Raw genomic sequence first — 21,012 nt, forward strand, 5'->3', positions numbered from 1 at the left:
TCTCTAAAAGATGATTTTGCTTTTGATATTATTATAGCTTTTATCTTTGGGTGTGCGACTATTTTTGCCCCACTGTATCCTCATGAAAGCTTTATGATATGAAAGAAAATATCCATTTCTAAATTCCAAAAGGTGTAATTTGAAAGAAATATTGAGCAGTTAATTGATTCATTTTAACTTTTTAGAAAAGTCAAGAGTCCTAGTACAGATTCTCTGTGCCTAAAAGATGCACAATGTTCTATCAGAAAATAAGTTGCCATAACTAGTTTTAATGCTACCTTTTAATCTCTTTTACAATATTATGAATAAGTAAAACATTTCTCTCTTTTTTTTAAAGAAAACTGGTGATTTATTTGCTATCAAAGTATTTAATAACATAAGCTTCCTGCGTCCAGTGGATGTTCAAATGAGAGAATTTGAAGTGTTGAAAAAACTCAATCACAAAAATATCGTCAAATTATTTGCTATTGAAGAAGAGGTAAGTAGTAAAACTTTAGTTAATCTTACATTTATTGTAGTTATGAGTCAAGAGATAGAACCTAGTATTAAAAAATGGATTTTTTTTTAAAAACTGTTGAAAATTGGGGTTTGTACAACCAAATACTCTATCCTAAAGGATTCTTGAATACATAGAACAATAGAAATAAAATATCATAAAAATGGAATCAGAAACAGTAGTATAAGAAATAAAAGGGGGTGGCCAGGTGCGGCTGGGTGTGGTGGCTCATGCCTGTAATCCTAGCACTTTGGGAGGCCGAGGCAGGCAGATCACGAGATCAAGAGATTGAGACCAGCCTGGCAATATGGTGAAACCCCATCTCTACTAAAAATACAAAAATTAGTTGGGCGTGGTGGTGCGCACCTGTAGTGCCAGCTACTTGGGAGGCTGAGGCAGGAGAATTGCTTAAACCTGGGAGGCAGAGGTCACAGTGAGCTGAGATCGTGCTGCTGCACTCCAGCCTGGCAACAGAGCAAGACTCCATCTCAGAAAAAAAAAGAAAGAAAGAAAGAAAGGATCACTTGAGCTCAGGAATTCAAGAACAGCCTGGGCAACATGGCAAAACCCTGTCTCTGTAAAAAATACAAAAATTTGCTGTGCGTGGAGGTGTGCACCTGTAGTTCCAGCTACTCAGGAGGCTGAGGTGGGAGGATCACCTGAGCCTAAGAGATCAAGGCTACAGTGAACCATATTGTGCCACTGTACTCTAGCCTGGGTGATGGAGTGAGACCCTGTCTCAAAAAAATAAAGAAATAAAGAAATGAAAGGGTATTGAATATGGTTACCAGTATTATTACTAGAAAAAGGTAACAAGTTAAATCAAATAATTATAAAAAGAAAAAATAATTATAAAAAGAAAAAAATCAAACTTTTAAAAAAATAAAAATTTTTTATTTTGCGAAAGAATAAAAATTTCAAGAGTCCTAGAGTTTAAGATATGAAGTCCAATTATAAAAGAATTGATTTTTTTAAGGGGAAATGGTGGAAGTAAGAATGTCATTAGGAAACGTAATCTAGAAATAATGGAAATAGAAATGATTTTAATCCCTTTAAACATGAGCAATCAATAAAGTCTTTGGGGAAAAAATGTAGTTTATACTCTAGTGATTTTATTTTTAGTGATTATTTCTTAGGAAGTAAACAAATATAATTTTATGCATAAAAATTTTAATTGGCATGCTGTTTATAATAAAGAGTGGGTAAATAAGTTAAATAAATTAGAATGTGTGGCAGATAGTTACCTGGAATTAGCCAAACTCAAGGTTAAGAGCCTTCCAGACTGCCAAGTCTGCTTAAGACTTCTGATACCAATTGCGAAGGAGTTTGGCAAACTGCACAGAGAGAACAGTTCCCACAAGACTACCTTCACATCATACCAGCTGGATGCAAATATGGGGGTTGCCCATGACACTCAGATTTGGTAATTTGCTGGAAAGTAGAATGACTCACAAAACTGAGGAGAGTGCTATACTTACAATTACTATTTTATTGTAGCAAAAAGATGGAAATTAGAACCAGCCAGAGGAAGAGACACAAAGCGTGGAATGTGGGAGGGTTCCAAACTTGAAGCTTCTTTGTCCTGAGGGACACATTACTGTCTCAGCATTGATGTATGACAGTATGCATGGAGTATTGCCAGTCAGGGAAGCTCACCGAAGCCTTTGGTGTCCAGGGTTTTTACTGAGGCTGGATCACTTATTGCCTGTATTGCTAACCTTTAGTCCCCAGCCCCTTCCAGAGTTTTGGGGTAATTCCTTTAGTCTTCATTTCCTCTGGAGGGCGGAACTCATACGGTGTGTTCTAAAGCCCCCATCATAAATCATGCTGTTAGAATCTCCAGTGGCCGAAGCCCCCAGAGGAACAAAGACAGAATTCTTGTTCTTTCAGATAGGGCATTTCAGGGGCCAGAGATCACTTTCCAGTAGCCAGGGGCAAAGGCTGACTTCTCTTTAGGTAAAGTTAATTTTACCACACAATAGTTAAGTGGTAATGAAAAGAGATATTTACCAAAATTTTAATCTTCTCAAAACACCTTATATATGATGTTATGTTAGAAGAATCAGGATTAAAAATATATATGTAGTATGATCTTAATCTCTACAGTGTAATATGCAAACAGCATTATGTATCTATGACATTATTTGATTCATAGAAAAAAGACTGAAAAAAAATACACCAAAATATTAATTCATTATCTCCAGGTAATGGAATTATGTATACCTCCCAGATTTTCAACAATCAACATATATCATCATTTAAAAGCAACAGGTTTTTTTTTCTTTTTTTTCTTTTTTTTTTTTTTTTTTTGAGACGGAGTCTCGCTCTGTCACCCAGGCTGGAGTGCAGTGGGGCGATCTCGGCTCACTGCAAGCTCCGCCCTTCCGGTTCACGCCATTCTCCTGCCTCAGCCTCCTGAGTAGCTGGGACTACAGGCGCGCACCACCAAGCCTGGCTAATTTTTTGTATTTTTAGTAGAGATAGGGTTTCACCATGTTAGCCAGGATGGTCTCGATCTCCTGACCTCGTGATCCGCCCGTCTCGGCCTCCCAAAGTGCTAGGATTACAGGCATGAGCCACCACGCCCGGCAGTTTTTTTTTTCTATTACAATTATTTCTCTCTCTCTCTTTTGAAATGACTGCCAGAAAATAATTTAAAATATTTTATAAAAGTGTTTTGGAGATATGTAGAAAAAAAATTATAAAAGAAAGAAAGGATAAAAAGTTGGAGATGAATAGTAGATTTTAAGACTCATTCACATTTTCAGGTTCTGAAATTGGTGTGCATCTTATAATAATTGGGTATATGTAATTTGATGGTGTTTCTTTTTCCCTGTAAAGCTGTTATTAAATTGATGAAGCATTATAATCAATGGTATGTTAAAATTAAGGTTTAAAACAAATGAGCAGCTCAGATGCAGATGAGCAGACTGGAGCTTTGCTGCGAGAGGGACCACTCAGCTCTTCTGCTCCCCATTTATTTTTAAGGATAGGACTCCATTCCTTGAAGTAACAGTAGTCATCATACGAAAAATTTCGTTTTAAGAGGTTAGAAGAGCTGTTGCCCTAAATGTGCTGTTATACATAAGAAATTCAACACTGGCGCAATGTCTCACGCCTGTAATCCCAGCACTTTGGGAGGCCGAGGCGGGCGGATCACGAGGTCAGGAGATTGAGACCATCCTGGCTAACATGGTGAAACCCCGTCTCTACTAAAAATACAAAAAAATTAGCTGGGTGTGGTGGCACGTGCCTGTAGTCCCAGCTACCTGGGAGGCTGAGGCAGGAGAATGGAGAATGCTGTGAACCCGGGAGGCAGAGAGTCGAGATCGTGTCACTGTACTCCAGCCTGGGCAACAGAGCAAGACTCCGTCTCAAAAAAAAAAAAGAAATAAAGAATTTCAAGTGACTGGGTGTGGTAGCTCAAGCTTGCAATCCCAGCACTTTGGGAGGTTGAGGCAGGCAGATTGCTTGAGCCCAGAAGTTCGAGACTAGCCTGGGCAACATAGTGAGACCCCATCTCTACAAAATAATAGAAAAATCAGCCAAGCATGGTGGAGCATGCCCATACTCCCAGCTACTTGGGAGCTGAGGCAGGAGAATCACTTGAACCTTGGAGGTGGAGGTTGCTCTGAGTCAGAGCAAGACTCTGTCTCAAACAAAAAAAGAAAAGAAATTTAAGATAATTTTAACAAAACCATCATAACATTGTACCAATGATTTTGTAGTTCAGATTTAGCTACTTTTTACTGTGGTTTGTCTTTAAAAACAAATCCAACTTCTTAATAGGAATTTGGAAAATGTTAATTCTTTTTCTTTTTCTTTTTTTTAATTTTTTTTTTTTTTTTGAGATGGAGTCTCGCTTTGTCACCAGGCTGGACTGCAGTGGCGCAATCTCGGCTCACTGCAACCTCCGCCTCCTGGGTTCAAGTGCTTCTCCTGCCTCAGCCTCCCGAGTAGCTGGGACTAGAGGCGTGTGCCACCACACTCAGCTAATTTTTGTATTTTTAGTAGAGATGGGGTTTCAGCATGTTGGCCAGGATGGTCTCAATCTCTTGACCTTGTGATCCGCCCACCTCAGCCTCCCAAAGTGCTAGGATTACAGGCGTTAGCCACCGCGCCTGGCTAGAAGATGTTAATTCTTATATGTGTATGGTCAACAGATACTGAATCTCAGGTGAACCTAAGTGCTTTCATCATTGTAACAAATCCTACATTTAAATGAAATCAGATAAGTACTGACATATAATCAAAATTTATTTTTTATGTTGATTCGCAATCAATGATTTTTTTTTTCAGACAACAACAAGACATAAAGTACTTATTATGGAATTTTGCCCATGTGGGAGTTTATACACTGTTTTAGAAGAGCCTTCTAATGCCTATGGACTACCAGAATCTGAATTCTTAATTGTTTTACGAGATGTGGGTATGTTTATTTATGTGATTTCTTTTATATATAAAATTTAATAACAGAATTTTTTAACAACATCTTACATTCAAAACTAAAGACCTTTATGCAATGCTTCCTTAGATATGACACCAAAAACACAAATACCAAAAATAAATACATAAATTGGACTTCATCAACATTAAACATTTTTGTGCCTCAAAGGACATCAGGTAAGTGAAAAGACAGCCCATAGAATGAGAAAAAAAATGTTTGTAAATGATACACCTGACAAGGAATTTTTATCCAGACAAGTCAACAATAAAAAGCCAGATAACCCAGTTTAAAAATGGGCAAAGGATTCGCATAGACATTTCTCCAAAGAAGATACACAAGTGGCTAACAAGTACATAAAAAAGGTTCAACGTTAATTAATCAATTAATAACCAACATCATTGGTTATTAGGGAAATGCTCATCAAAACCACAATGAAATACCACTTTATACCAATGAAAATGACTAATATCAAAAAGACAAACAGGGCCAACCATGGTGGCTCACGCCTGTAATCCCAGCACTTTGGGAGGCGGAGGCAGGCAGATTGCTTGAGTCCAGGAGTTCAAGATCAGCCTGAGCAACATAGTGAGCCCCCATCTCTACAAAAAATAAAATAAAAAATAGCCAGGCATGGTGGCATGCACCTGTAGTCCCAACTACTCGGGAGGCTGTGGTGGGAGGATAACTTGAGTCCAGGAGATTAAGGCTGCTGTGAGCCATGATTGTACCACTGCACTTCAGCCTGGGCAACAAAGCAAGACTCTATCTCAAAAAAAAAAAAAAATTGAACAACAAGAAGTGTTGGCAAGAATATGGAGAAATTGGAATCCTCATACATTGCTGGTAGGATTGTAAAATGATACAGCCATTCTGGAAAACAGTCTAGAAGTTCCTCAAAAAGTTCAATATAGAATTATTTAACTTTTGACCAAATGACCCAGCAATTCCACTGCTACGTATATACCCCAAAGAATTCACATATCCTCCAGTGTACTTAGCAGCATTATTCATAATAGCAAAAAATAAAAAATGAAAACAGCCCAAATGTCCCTCAACTGATGAATAGATAAGCAAAAATGTGGTATGTCCATACAATGGAATATTATTTGTTTACAAAAAGATATGAAGTAGTTATATATGCTACAACATGGATGAACCTGAAAACATTATGTTAAGTGAAAGAAGTCAGATGCAATATTATATGATTCCATTTATATGAAATGTCAAGAATAGGCAAATCCATGGAGACAGAAAGCAGATTAGTGGTTGCTGGGGGATCAGGAGAAGACAGAGTTGGGTATGAGGTGTCTTTTTGGTGTGACAAAAGTATTCTGAAATTAGTGGTGATGGTTGTACAACTCTGTGACCATACTAAAATTGACTGAATTGTACACTTTAAAAAGGTGAATGTTGTGTGTGAATTATATCTCAGTGAACCTATTTTTTTTAAAAAATACTGCAGTCAAAGGAAATAACATCTTAAAATAAATGAATCAAATATTCGAGGTATGGGGAAAAGTCAAGTGATAAAGAAGGTAAAAGATTGGTGGGAATTCTTGAACTTGACACTGGAAGCAGAGCGATTAGTTAGATGAGGATACAATGAGAGAGAAACAATATTACTAGTATGCTACAGCCTGTTTAATCAAATAGAAATTATGGATATGATATCTTCCTAAGTATACTGGTAGTCCTGAGTTTTAATAATTATACATTGATACCCCTAAACCTTTTACATATTTTGAATTTGAACATTCATCTATCAGCCGTCAAGCAAATGTATAAAGTTATCACTAAGTGACAGTGCCTGTCAGTTAGACAAAATAGCTTAATTTCAGCAAAGTAGACAACTTTGCCCTTAAGAAGTTCTTAAGAGAAAAGAAAATGGGCTTTTTGGAATAGTGTCAAGCATATGAGAATACATGTTTATGGAAACAAGTTTGACACTTTGCTGTTTTTCTGTTTCTTTTTTGCTGTTTTACATATTGAGTCCAGTTTACTTTTTAGGGAATTTTTCTTGCAAGATAAAGAAATATAAAACTCTGGTGAAAGATTGATATCTTTTTTGGGAATCTTTATTATTTTTATGTTTAAACAGTCACCCACATATATATAACCAAAGTAATTCAAGAAATCATATGCTTAAGACTGTTTTGTTACATTTTCCTGGTAGTACTTAAGAGACACTGGATTCTTCCTTAGACCACATTAATTTTTATCATTCTAAAACTTATTATAACTAAAGCATAAGATATTATATATGTTTATTTATTATCTATTCTTTGAGAAAATTACTTTGAACCAAATTATGGAAAAATTTATATTAAGTTTGGGTGACTATATCAATGAATTTGAGACATGCACACATACACCTAAATACATTATGACTTCTTTTGTTTTATATTGTTGAAGTGGGTGGAATGAATCATCTTCGAGAGAATGGCATAGTGCACCGTGATATCAAGCCAGGAAATATCATGCGTGTTATAGGGGAAGATGGACAGTCTGTGTACAAACTCACAGATTTTGGTGCAGCTAGAGAATTAGAAGATGATGAGCAATTTGTTTCTCTGTATGGCACAGAAGAATATTTGGTAAGTCATGCATCGCTAATATTTTCATTTAAAGAAGCTTGATATATTGTAATTATAATTGGGTAATTGATCAGCCAATTCGCTATAAAGTACCGTTTTTATGACAAAAATTAAATTTTCTATTCTAATGAATATGTGTAACATGGGAAATTAGGTACTCGTTTCCAAGGGTGCAGTTATTTTTCTGTTAAAAATTCTTGGAAGTTTTATAGCACTCTTAAATTCTTGAGTTTTACTGATGCTATGGATCTGTATCAGAAGGATCCCTTTTTTTGATGAGGAGTCAATATATTACAAGCTTGTTATAATACTGTTTTTTATATATTCGTTATGTTTATGAAACAGATAATTTTATTTGGGGGAGTTTGGTTATTGAATGACTAAAAGGACCATTGTTAGAAACACACACGCACAAAATTCCCCTGAGAAGATCTAACTTGAGATTTTAGAAAGCTAGAAAAGCTCTGTGGTTGAAAAAATTTATGTAGGTGTGTTTTTGTAAAGTCAGTAAATATTTGAAACACTTAAGAAAATATACTTAAAAGTAAATAGTTTTAACATGTAATCAGGAAGTTTAATATATATAGCTCACTAATTGTTCATGGCTCTGGGTTTTGTCTTAAAAGTCATAGAATCTATGACTTTTTTGCATTTGGATTGTGCAGTTGTAGTTTTATAAGATGCAAGATATCTACCACCCCCTGTAGCTTTATTCAAAGTATTCTAAGTGGCATGAACTAAGTGTCTTAAATTGTTATCCTAACTATTGGTAACCCCAAAATGATCTGTAGATATATGTGATGATCTTTTAGATAAGAGTACCTAAGAATGGGTCAGACGCAGTGGCTTATGCCTATAATTCCAACACTTTGGGATGCCGATGATTGCTTCCTCGGCAGGCAAAGGATTGCTTGAGCCCGGGAGTTCAAGACCAGTCTGGGCACAATGACAAGACCCCATCTCTGCAAAAAATTACAAAATTAGCCAGGCATGGTGGTACACATCTGTACTCCCAGCTACTCATGAGGCTGAGGCAGAAGGATCCCTTGAGCCCAGAAATTTGAGGCAGCAGTAAGCTGTGATTGCACCACTGCAATCTGGCCTGGGCTACAAAGCGAGACCCTGTCTCTTAATTTTTTTTAAAAAAAAGTACCTGACCCAGGCACGGTGACTCATGCCTGTAATCCCAGCACTTTGGGAGGCCAAGGTGAGCAGATCACAAGGTTGGGAGTTTGAGACCAGCCTGGGTAACATGGTGAAACCCCATCTCTACTCAAAATACGAAAATTAGCTGGGTGTGGTGACGTGTGCCTGTAATCCCAGCTACTTTGGGAGGTTGAGGCAGAATTGTTTGAACCTGGGAGGTGGAGGTTTCAATGAGCTGAGATCATGCCACTGCATTCCAGCCTGGGTGACAGAGGGAGACTCTGTCTCGGGGGGAAAAAAAAAAGGTACCTAAAAATGGATTTTATTCATTCATTGCACAAATATTTATGAAGTGCCTACTATATACCGGATACTGTTGTAGGTGCTCAGACTCTAGATACATGATATTCCTGCTCTTATGGAGCCCACATTCTGGTAGGGAAAAAAGATGATTAACAAGTAAAGTAAATTCAGATCATTAAAGTTTAGCAAAGACAATAAATTAAGGTAGTAAGATAAAGAGTGACTAGCAGGAGAAAGATAGCCTGGGAAAGCCTCCTTTAAGGACTAAATGAACTGACACTGAAATGATAAAAAGAAGCAAGCCAGGCACACTGTTCTGACTGCTGTGCTGTGGCCATTCCCTGGCCCTGTGGAAGCTACCTCACCCTGCAGTAAAGAAACTCAACCACCAGTCCTCATACTCCTCGGCAGTTCCCTCCATCTCTACTTGCTGTGTACTACTGAACCCTACTGCATCAGTCTAGCCTCCTCTCCCCTACGTAGACGTGTGTTGTTGAGGGCCCAAGATGCCTGTGGGGTCCTCTGGCTGTCTGAGTTGTGACGTGTGAGCTGCTTTGTGATACAGTGGACTCCCTGTCATTGTGGATCTGGAGAATGTCATAGAACATAGCAGAGGGAAGTACAGTTGTAATGAATTCACCTTCAGGCTTCCTGAGACTCTTGGCTGGAACAGAGACAGGACTCAGATGTTTCTGGCAAATGGAATCAGGCTTCATATCCTGAATTCTCCATGAGAATGTAAGCGCCATAAAAGCAGGGACTTTCATCTTAGGCTGCCGAGAACACCAAGCAGAGTTAGACAAGCGGAAATCACCTCTTTCCTGCTCCTTTTTCTGTCCTACGTGACATTTGTGCTTTTGCTATTATCCTTTTGTCTCTTCCTGGGCCTCAACATGTGACTGAGTCAACACACATCTTCATTCTCATTTCTCTGTTGGTGGTCTTCTCAGTTATATTTGGCTAGACCATGCTTTCTGCTTCTAGAAGCAACACTGCTGAATTCACACCAGAGCTTTGGTACAAGGCAGCTTCCTGATTCGTTCACTTCCCCAGCTCAGACATTCCCCTTCTCTTTTCTCTTAGAGCAGTGAGCCTCCACTAAATAGCTCAAGGCCATGTTCTCCCAGACTGCCTCCTTTCCAGTAGCAAGCTCGAGCCAGTGTCCTTCAAATTCAATTATTAGATAAAATAACTTCTTCAAAAATTCAATTTCTCTCTCTCTTTCTCTTTCTCTCACCCAGTACTTTTTTTTCCCCAACCCCACTTTCTGTAAGAACAGCCTATTTCTAAAAGCTAGTTCACCAGCCCCAGCTCCTTGTCTCTGGAGCCCACACCTGTCATGGCCAAAGCCACAGTAGATGAGTGCTCAGGACACTGCCATTCCCAGGAGGGCACTGCTTGCCAAGGTTTACTGCTCTAAGAATGTTCTTGTGCTTCAGTCTGGTTCCATCAGGCCCAGAGAAAACAGGAGCTGTAAAGGCCTGGAGACAAGAATGACCTCAGGAGTTGGAGAAACAGAAAAGATGGCAATTTTGCTGGAATTTAGGGAGTAAAGAGGCAAGTGGAAGGAGTTAGAATTGAAGACGTAATCAAGGGGCTAGCCAGATCAGATAGGCTAGTAGTTTAAACCCTGTCAGACCAATACCCCCTTTTTATAATAAATATTTTGCAGTGTTCCCTTCAGTATCTTGAAATGAAATTCCTAGATAATATTATAAACCTGCACACTTAATTAAAATAGCATATCTTAATAATGTAAAGGAAAATATTTTATAATAAAATAATAGATATTTAATATGTAAAAATTTAGAAACAGCTTCATGAGCAAACAAATTAAGTAGTCATACATGCTTGTGCCTATATGTAATACCACTTTGAATACAAGTGCAGTGATAACTCATGTTATATGAGTGAATCACATCACAAATGGTAATATTGTTATTGACATGATTTTCCAAAGTAGTAAACAATTTTTGGTAAAGTTTCTAACTAAACAAAGTGGATTTAAATATAGTTACATTCTTGGAAAAACTGTGCAAAAATGCTTTGTTATATATAAAATGGAGTTCGAAATAGATTTCTCACCTGTACAGGTATCTGACAGAATATTCCAAAGTCATTCAGACTATATATAGGAGGATCATTTTTCAGAACTGTCACATATACTGCAGTATGTCCTTCAGTGTCTGGTCTCTGCCTTTTCCAGTCATGATAATTACCATAACAAGCAAAGAGCAGTCCTGTACCAGCCTTCATGAGGTTGCTTCCCCAATACCAACTATTAATCTTTCATGTAACCTCCTGGGAACACAGTTTAGCTTTTGCCTCTAAGACTTTTAAATCAAGAAAAGCAAAACATTAAATAAATTAACTCCAAGTCTGTGCTGTACCCTAGGCTGAAATTTAACTCCAATCTATTTATTTCCTATTTCAGAATGGGTTCAGTGCGCACCAGAAGTTATAAAATGAGATAAATAATAGTCTAAGACTCAGCAGCCTGGCTGTATTCTACGTTTAACTGAAAACCTCCCTTGTTTTGAAGCTCCCAGGAACTACAACCCAGATGTTAAATCCTCTCTCTTTTGTATGTTAAAGTCCAAAGAAAACATTCTTCTACTGTTTTTTGTTGTTGTTGTTGTTGTTATTGTGACAGAGTCTCAATCTGTCACCCAGGCTGGAGTGCAGTGGCACAATCTCAGCTCACTGCAAGCTGTGCCTCCCAGGTTCAGGTGATTCTTATGTGCCAGGCTCCCAGATAGCTGGGGTTACAGGTGCACACCACAACACCTGGCTAATATTTTTGTATATATATATGTGTATTTTTGAGACAGAGTCTCTCTGTTGCCCAGGCTGGAGTGTAGTGGTGCCATCTCAGCTCACTGCAACCTCCACCTTCTGGATTCAAGCAATTCTCCTGCCTCAGCTTCCCAAGTAGCTGGGATTACAGGCGTGTGCCACTACCCAGCAAATTTTTGTATTTTTAGTAGAGATGAGGTTTCACCATGTTGGCCAGGCTGGTCTCAAACTCCTGACCTCAAGTGATCCACCCACCTTGACCTCCCAAAGTGCTGGGATTACAGGATGTGAGCCACCACACACTGTCTCTTCTACTGTTTTTAATATAATGGATATTATCTCAGTAATATAATTCTGAAAACCTTGGAGTAGCTTTATCCTTATGCTTTTCTTCCAGATGCAGTAGCCCAGGCCAAGTAACACCGAGCCGGTAGCACATCAGGAGAGAGCTAGTGGGCACAAATGTATCAGACCAGCATGTGTCAAGCCACCCCAAGTTAGTCACTCCCAGGGAATAGCTTCCTGCTATACCAGTTAGGCTGTATATTATTGCACCTTGTGAGGAGGTCCATCTTTGTCTCCTTCTAGAATCATTGTGTCTCCTCTTCCCAGGAGGCTTTATATTCCGGAAGGCATCAGACCTATCCAGGTACTCTTGGCCTCTTCACGACACCATTTACACACTAAGTACCAGCTACTAGGTCAAAGGTTTGGTAGTCGCTTCTTTGGACAAAAATCACTTTATGTGCTGTGCTACAGAACCAGCAGAGCCACTGAGATCCCATATATCTAGTAGGCATATGTTTGGACACTCACTTCAATGCCCAGGTCTTATACTTGTCTGCATTCTGATTTCTCTTTAAAATGTGTTTCTCGAAAGAGTCTTTTTCCCACCCTCATCTCCGGTCCCCCCACCCCCGACCCCCAGAAATCAGAGATTGATCCTTTGGGAGTGAGATTCACAGACTGCATCATTTAGAAGCCCGTCCCAGCAGCATTCCCTACACTGGTTCCCAGTTCCCTGGGCTGTAGCTTAATCCCACAATGTCATAAGGAATTGTTTTGGTTTGGGATCATTTAGGTGGTAACTACTTTGGTCCATAAGTATACTTTTTAGGATTTATCTTCCAAAAATCTTCAAGTTGCCAGTGTATAACTTTCATGAAGGCAGATGGGAGGAGGCCATGCTGTGTGTGACCACTGCTTATTCTCTGCAGAACAAAATGTCCATCAGAATATCTGTTAGGTTCTGTAAGCTCCTAAACAATTTTTTAGAAGCTCCATCTGTTCTTAGTGACTGTGGTATATAGTGCAGAGTGTCCAATATTTTGGCTTCCCTGGGCCACATTGGAAGAATTGTCTTGGGCCACACATAAAATATGATAGATTTTCTTGGGCCACACATAAAATAATGATAGCTGATGAGCTATAAAAAAAAAAAATCGCAAAAGACCTCAATGTTTTAAGAAAGTTTATGAATTTGTGTTGGGCCGCATTCAAGGCTGTCCTGGGCTACATGTGGCCCACAGGCTGCGGGTTGGACAAACTTGGTGTAGTGTCTCCTGTGTGTAAGGACGTGTGTTGAATATCAGTAGATCCTCAGTGAACCCAGTCAAGTTAGTCCTCTGAATTGATTCTAGAGAATTTAATTTCATTAAATTAAATACACTTACCCTGACAGATTGCATTTGAGGCATAAGGCAAAGAAATTAAGGCTGCCTGATAGGTTTCAGGTGTGAGCAGCTAGATACATGGTGGTACTATTTACTTAAAGATTTAGGAGGAAACAAGTTTAAGTGGGAAGACCAAGAGTCAATTTTGGATATGTTAAGTTTGAGCTGCCTTGTAGACATCAAGAGAACAGTAGGATATATGAATCTGAGGCTCGGGGCCCAAGATAGTTTGGGACGTTAAAGCATACATATGATATTTAATGGTCTGAATGGGAAATGAGGGAGTAAGGCAGTTATAATAAGCATGGACAGCTGTACTGAGAAATTTTGCTGTGGTGGGAAGCAGAGAATTGGGTAATTGTTGAAAGGAGTTTTGTGGTCAATTTAGAGATCTTTTAAAATGGGAGATATCAAAGCATGTTTGTAAGCAGAAAGTAATGAATCAGAACAGAGGGAAACATTGATGCATTAAATAAGTAGGATAATTACAAGAATTGATTTCTGGAATTGGTGAGATGATATGATGGGCTCTTCAGTACAGATGGAAAAGTTGGCCATGTATAGGCACAGTTCCATTGTGACTGGAAAGGAGGCCTGGAAAACGGACACAGATTGGCCAGGTGCAGTGGCTCACGCCTGTAATCCCAGCACTTTGGAAGGCCAAGGCTCTCAAGGTCCTCAAGGATCACCAGAGGTCAGAAGTTCGAGACCAGCCTGGCCAATATGGCGAAACCCCATCTCTACAAAAAATACAAAAATTAGCTAGGTATCATGGCAGGCACTTGTAGTCCCAGCTTCTCAGGAGGCTGAGGCAGGAGCATCGCTTGAACCCAGGAAGCAGAGCTTACAGTGAGCTGAGATCAAGCCACTGCACTCCACCCCATCTCAAAAAAAAAGAGAAAAAAAGAAAACGGACACAGATTCAGGTAGGCTGTATTTGGTAAAGGGCATAAGGGAGTGCTGGTCTGATTCCTTCCATTTCCACATTAAATTATGAAGCAGGGTCATCACAATTGAGGATCAAAGAAGGTAGTGGTGGAGGTTTGAGGAGGGAGGGGAAGATGTGAAATAGTCTTTTCAGATTGGGAAAGTGAAGTTATTAGGAAAACAAAATAGAATTTCTAAGCTTTATTGAGTATCCATTTGTTTGTATAATGAAATTGGTCACAAGTTCATAGATTTTTCATCTTTTTTTAATCTTAGCACCCTGATATGTATGAGAGAGCAGTGCTAAGAAAAGATCATCAGAAGAAATACGGAGCAACAGTTGATCTTTGGAGCATTGGGGTAACATTTTACCATGCAGCTACTGGATCACTGCCATTTAGACCCTTTGAAGGGCCTCGTAGGAATAAAGAAGTGATGTAAGTGGTTTCCCGATCTAAAATCAGAGAAGCATTTAAAAAATGATTTCTATCTAGGTTCATCTTATTGTTAGTGGTTTATGCTAATGAAAATTGGTTTAACAATCATTTCTGATATTTTAAGCTACCTGAGTTTTTAAAAAGAATGCAGCCTTATAAAAGTATGCATAATTTTCCATGTTATGTTTAAATATCTTATATACACAGTATAAATGGTATTCAGTCTTTGGCCCATCATTAAAAATGTACTGCTTTCTAGACTTATTTCAGCTCACTGTTTATTTCACTCTGCGTACTCATCAGCACTTTTCTCCCATACAACTGAAAAAAATAATACAGTTCTGTGGAATATTAGAATCATTACCATATCTAAAACATCAGTCTTACCCTAAAGTGAACTGATTTCTTTTACCATTTAAAAAATAACATTTTGGGCCAGGCATGGTGGCTCACGCCTGTAATCTCAGCACTTTGGGAGGCTGAGGGAGGAGGATCGCTTGAGCCCAGGAGTTCAAGACTAGCCTGAGCAACATGAGGGTTTTGTAGAGACCCTGTCTCTACAAAAAAAATACAAAAATTAGCCAGGGGTGGTGGTATGCTCCTGTAGTCCCAGCTACTCAGGAGGCTGAGGTGGGAGGATCACCTGAGCCCAGGAGATTGAGGCTGCAGTGAACTGTGATTGCACCACTGCACTCCAGCCTGGGCGACAGAGTGAGACCCTGTCTCTAAATAAATAAATGAAAGAAACTTAAAAATAACATTTTGGCAATAATGTAACATTAAACTTTTTTTTTCCAGTGTTGCAGATTTGGGCCAGACACTTACATATTTTACTAGTATAATGTATATTAATTTATGTATTGTCACAATTTTTTTTTTAATTTCCATTTTTATTTTAGACTCAGAGGGTATGTATGAAGGTTTGGTTAAAAGGGTATATTGTGTGGTGCTGAGGTTTGGGCTTTTACTGATCCTATCACCCAGATAATGAACATAGTACCGAATAAGAAGTGTTTGGCCCTTGTCTCCCTCCTTACTTTTGGAGTCCCCATTGTCTATTGTTTCCATCCTTATGTCCATCTTTGATGCATTAAATAAGTGGGATAATTACAAGAATTGATTTCTGGAATTGGCGAGACAATATGATGGGCTCCATGGCACAGATGGAAAAGTTGTGAACCCAAGATTTAGCTCTCACTTTAAGTGAGAACATAACAGTATTTGGTTTTTTATTTCTGCATTAGTTCACTTAGGCTAAAGGTCTCCAGCTGCATCCATGTTGCTGCAAAGGATATGATTTCGTTCTTTTTTATGGCTGCATAGTATTCTATGGTGTATATGTGCCACATTTTTGTTATCCAATCTGCCATTGATGGGAACCTAGATTTATTCTATGTGTTTGCTATTGTGAATACTGCTGGGATAAACATACAAGCGCATGTGTCTTTTCAGGTAGAACAATTTATTTTTCTTTGGTTATATACCCAGCAATGGGATTGTTGGGTCAAATGATAGTTCTCTTTTTAGTTATTTGAAAACTCCAAGCTGCTTTTCATAGGGGCTGAACTAATTTGCATTCTCACCAATAGTGTGTAATTATTCTCTTTTCTCCACAACCTCACCAGCATCTGTTATTTTTTTGCTTTTTTATAGCCATTCTGACTGGCGTGAGATGGTATCTCATTGCGGTTTTGATTTGCATCTCTTTCATGATTCGTGGTTTTTTCATGTTTGTTGGCAGCAGCTTGCATAGTCTTCTTTTGAGGAGAGTGTGTTCATGTCCTTTGCTCACTTTTTAATGAGATTTTTTTTTCTTGTTAATTCGTTTAAGTTCCTTGTAGATTCTGGATGTTAGTCCTTTGTCAAATGCATAGTTTACAAATAATTTCTCCCATTCTGTAGGTTATCTGTTTATTCTGTTGAGAGTTCTTTTTGCTGTGCCAAAGCTCTTTAGTTTACTTCTCATTTGTCTATTTTTTATTTTGTTGCATTTGATTTTGGGGTCTTCGTCATGAATTATTTGCCTAAGACAGTGTATAGAAGAGTATGTCCTATATTTTCTTCTAGAATTTTTGTAGTTTGAGGTCTTACAGTTAAGTCTTTAATTCATCTTGAGTTAATTTTTGTATATGGTAAGAGGTAGGGGTCTAGTTTTATTCTTCTGCATATGGTTAGCCAGTTTTCCCAGCACCATTTATCAAATAGGGTATCCTTTCCCCATTATTTATTTTTGTCAACTTTGTCAAAGATATGTTGGTTGTAGATGTGTGGCTTTATTTTAGGAGTCTCTATTCTATTCCATCAGTCTGTGTATCTTTTTGTACCAATACCATGCTGTTTTGGTTACAGTAGCCCTGCAGTATAGTTTGAAGTCAGCTAATGTGATGCCTTCAGCTTTGTTCTTTTTGCTTAAGACTGCCGTGGCTATTCAGGCTCTGTTTTTGTTCCATATGAATTTAGAATAGTTTTTTCTAATTCTGTGAAAAATAACATTAATAATTTGATAGGAATAGCATTGATTCTGTAGATTGCTCTGGGCAGCATGGATATTTTAATGATACTGATTCTTCCAACCCATGAGCATGGAATGCTTTTCCATTTGTTGTGTCATTTATGATTTCTTTCAGCGGTATTAGGTCTTGTAGTGATCTTTCAACTCCTCAGTTAAGTGTATTCCTAGGTATTTTTGTGTCTGTGTGTGGCTTTGGTAAACGGGATTGCGTTCTTGATTTGGTTCTCAGCTTTATCTGTGTATAGAAATGTTACTGATTGTTGTACATTTATTTTGTGTCCTGAGATTTGGCTGAAATTATTTATCAGGTCTAGGAGTCTTTTGGCGAAATCTTTAGGGTTTTCTAGGTTTAGAATCATATTGTCAGTGAAGAGGGATAATTTGACTACCTCTTTTCCTATTTGAATGCCTTTTATTTTTCTCTTGCCTGATTGCTCTGGCTGGGATTTCTAGTACTATGTTGAGTAGGAGTGGTGAGAGTGGGCATCCTTGTCTTGTCTCAGTTCTTAAGGGGAATTGCCCATTCAGAATGATGTTGGCTATTGATTTGTCATAGATGGCTCTTATTATTTTGAGATATGTTCCTTCTGTGCCTACTTTGTTGAGGTGTATTGCCATAATTATTATGAAATAGTTACTGTGTATAAAGTCATTTTTTGTAAGCCAAGGAAAAGAGAGATGGATTTCTAGATGTGAAATTAATTGTACAAATAATCTATAATTGACCATACTTCTTTTTATTTTAAAAGACATTAGTGAATAATCTTGTTTCATGAGAAAGCCAAACCGCATACACATAAAACTATGATGTGAAGAATATTGAGTTTAGTGAATGGACAACAACTACTGACAGCCTAACCTATCCAACCATTCTTTTAGGTCTTAACATATTTCTCAGACCTTTATATATTTGGCCCCACCTTATGTTTTGTTTTGTTTTTTTGAGACAGAGTCTCACTCTGTTGCCCATGCAGGAGTGCAGTGGCCCGTTCTCACTTCACTGCAACCCCCACCTCCCAGGTTCAAGCAATTCTCCTGCCTCAGCCTCCCAAATAGCTGGGATTACACCATGCCCAGCTATTTTGTACTTTTAGTAGAGATGGGTTTCACCATGTTGCCCAGGCTGGTCTCGAATGCCTGGCCTCAAGTGATCTGCCCCCCACTCCTTGGTCTCCCAAAGTGCTGGCATTATAGTTGTGAGCCACCGTGCCCAGCCTGGCTCTATCTTTTATGAAGCAAACATGACTTTAAGTAATAATCACAACTGTAAAAATATAATTATTTAATCTCTTCTCAAAAAATGGAGGGAGAAGCATGTTTTTCCTTTTGTTGGTTGGAGGAAGTAAAACCAATTCAGATGGTACAATGACTTTTTCTATAATTTGGGTATTTAAATGTTTTCCAGCAAGGACAGTGTACTTATTTATGGGAAGAATAACCTATTCAACTGTACTGATGATTTTGGCATAGCATCCTATTGAGCCTTTTTTATGTCATTGCCATTTTAATGAAATCTCTTCATTAACAAAAACTGATAATTTGTGTTTTTCTCATTACACATAAATTGTGCCTAACAGTTAATCCTACTTTTCTCATCATAGATAGTATCAGCATTTAAAGCAATGTCAGCATTTCTTGCTGCCCTAAAAATGGTTTACATAAAAGTGTGTGCTGCTCCCTAATAAAGGAAACATGTGACTCATAAGCAGCTAGGAATACCTGATGATTTTATGTGACACCCTTGTGGGCAGATATACCATTAGAAGAATTCTACTTTATTAGAAACTCAACTTTTTATGAATATTGATGCTAAAGAATGTTCAGAGGTGATTGAAGTACTCAGTAATAATAATTGTTTTACTTCACTAATGAAGGATGTATTCATCCAACATTATAGTAGTGCTGATTTCTCAGCATCTCATTTGCATGTTATGAATGTACTTACATGTGGATCTTATCAAAATTAAACTTTTTTAAAACTTGTAAGCATTCCCTTAAGACTTTTGCTATTTATTCTGTTCATTTCTCTTTTGCATTAATCTCACATATGTGCCCTTACTCCTTAGATAGTTCTCACATGAACACACCTTATTTTCCATATTAATTTCCTCTTTGAAAAAATCTCTTAAGGCAAAAATCCTGACTGCCACTGCTGAGGAAGCAGCAAATGGTCTAAATCAGTTGTAGTGGTTTGTTCTATTTTTTAAAAAAATATTGATATGCTCAGAGCATATTTAACGTTAAACAAATACGCTTTTTCAAAAATGTGCAAGTGGGTGTTTACCAATGTACAAAGAATCTGATACTGTGCTCTGTATACTATAATCTTTTTTGTTTTAAAGAATGCTATTCATTCTGCAGAAACTTTAGTTGTGCCTTTTAATAATATGGGTAAGAGGGATTAGATGCTTTTTTTTCATGGTCTAGAGACATTCTGTGACATAACTTATTTTGTGTTTGCTCGGTTTTTTCAGATGGAAAAATTAATATTTTTGTTGTGAACATCAAGATGCTGTTATAAAGCACTGTGAGATCGCAAATGAAAATTAACTATGGCATATATAAATAACTGTACAACCACTATTGTACTTCAGTCAGTCAGATTCAAAGTATTTTGATTGTTTTATGGATCCTGTGAGCATCAATCACAAAGTTTCATCTAGTAGATAATTGTAGGTGCAATTGAGGAAATACTTTTGCATAGCCCATTAATAAGTCATGCAAAAATGAACTGCTTATTTTATTCTGCTTTTGTTCCTCGCAAGGTATAAAATAATTACAGGAAAGCCTTCTGGTGCAATATCTGGAGTACAGAAGGCAGAAAATGGACCAATTGACTGGAGTGGAGACATGCCTGTTTCTTGCAGTCTTTCTCGGTAAGTGTAGTGTACCTGATTCTCATCTTTTGCACTTGGGTGTTAGAAATCTTTGTTGCCTAAAATACTATTCAAATACTGAAGTGTAGTTTGATTTTATTTTAATTGCTTTGATAAATGATTTTTGTCTTTGCTGCTATACGAATAATTTCCCCAGATCTGCATTAGGACACAGGGCATACATTTTTGAGATTGGTAATCACTGGTCTTGGAATTCTTCCCAGTATGGGGATCCTGCTCAGGACCTTGGTATCTTTTATAATGACCTCCATATTGATGGATAACAAATAGTGGATTGGATATGCGTAAATTTCTCAACTGGAGTTGTAAAAAGCAAACAATGGAGAGATTTAGTATTATCTTCATTTTTAAAAATTCAGATTATTCAAAGGGTGAGAAATAATAGTTTTTTGTACTCTTTAGAATTTCAAATGTTCGTATGGGTCTTTAATGTCTCAGACAGAAATCAAAACAATTATATTGTCATTTAAGAATCCTGTTACCCCAAAGAAAGAATTAAGGTAAAAGAAATTAAAAGTAGAAAGTAAATTATTTTCACTCTGGAAATAAAGCCAAGACATGCATCAGTATTTAGTATTTGTGATTACTGAATTAACTTCCATTTTTCCTGACTGAGTATGGTAGTTATATAATACTTAATTGGACACAGGTTATGAGTTACTGGTTTAACACCTATTTTTAGTTGTGGGTGCTTTTTGTATGACTTTAAAGAAATAAATATATAAAACAAGCTAATAAAATATCACTTATCATTTTATATGTTGGGTTCTGTGAAAATTCATTT

At 37.7% G+C, this 21,012-nt stretch overlaps 1 protein-coding gene across 2 annotated transcripts in view; it reads left to right on the plus strand.

Moving 5' to 3' along the window:
* Positions 1-21,012, plus strand: part of TBK1 (TANK binding kinase 1) — a 45,747-nt gene that overhangs the window by 7,127 nt on the left and 17,608 nt on the right. For both annotated transcript variants that reach the window (XM_008003895.3, XM_008003896.3), the window contains exons 3-7: positions 338-478; positions 4,796-4,925; positions 7,356-7,537; positions 14,659-14,819; positions 20,097-20,207. In XM_008003895.3, coding sequence (XP_008002086.1) covers positions 338-478; positions 4,796-4,925; positions 7,356-7,537; positions 14,659-14,819; positions 20,097-20,207 — 725 coding nt within the window. The remainder of the gene's footprint in view (positions 1-337; positions 479-4,795; positions 4,926-7,355; positions 7,538-14,658; positions 14,820-20,096; positions 20,208-21,012) is intronic.

This window comes from Chlorocebus sabaeus, chromosome 11 (genome assembly GCF_047675955.1).
Source record: "Chlorocebus sabaeus isolate Y175 chromosome 11, mChlSab1.0.hap1, whole genome shotgun sequence".
Classification (NCBI taxonomy): domain Eukaryota; kingdom Metazoa; phylum Chordata; class Mammalia; order Primates; family Cercopithecidae; genus Chlorocebus; species Chlorocebus sabaeus.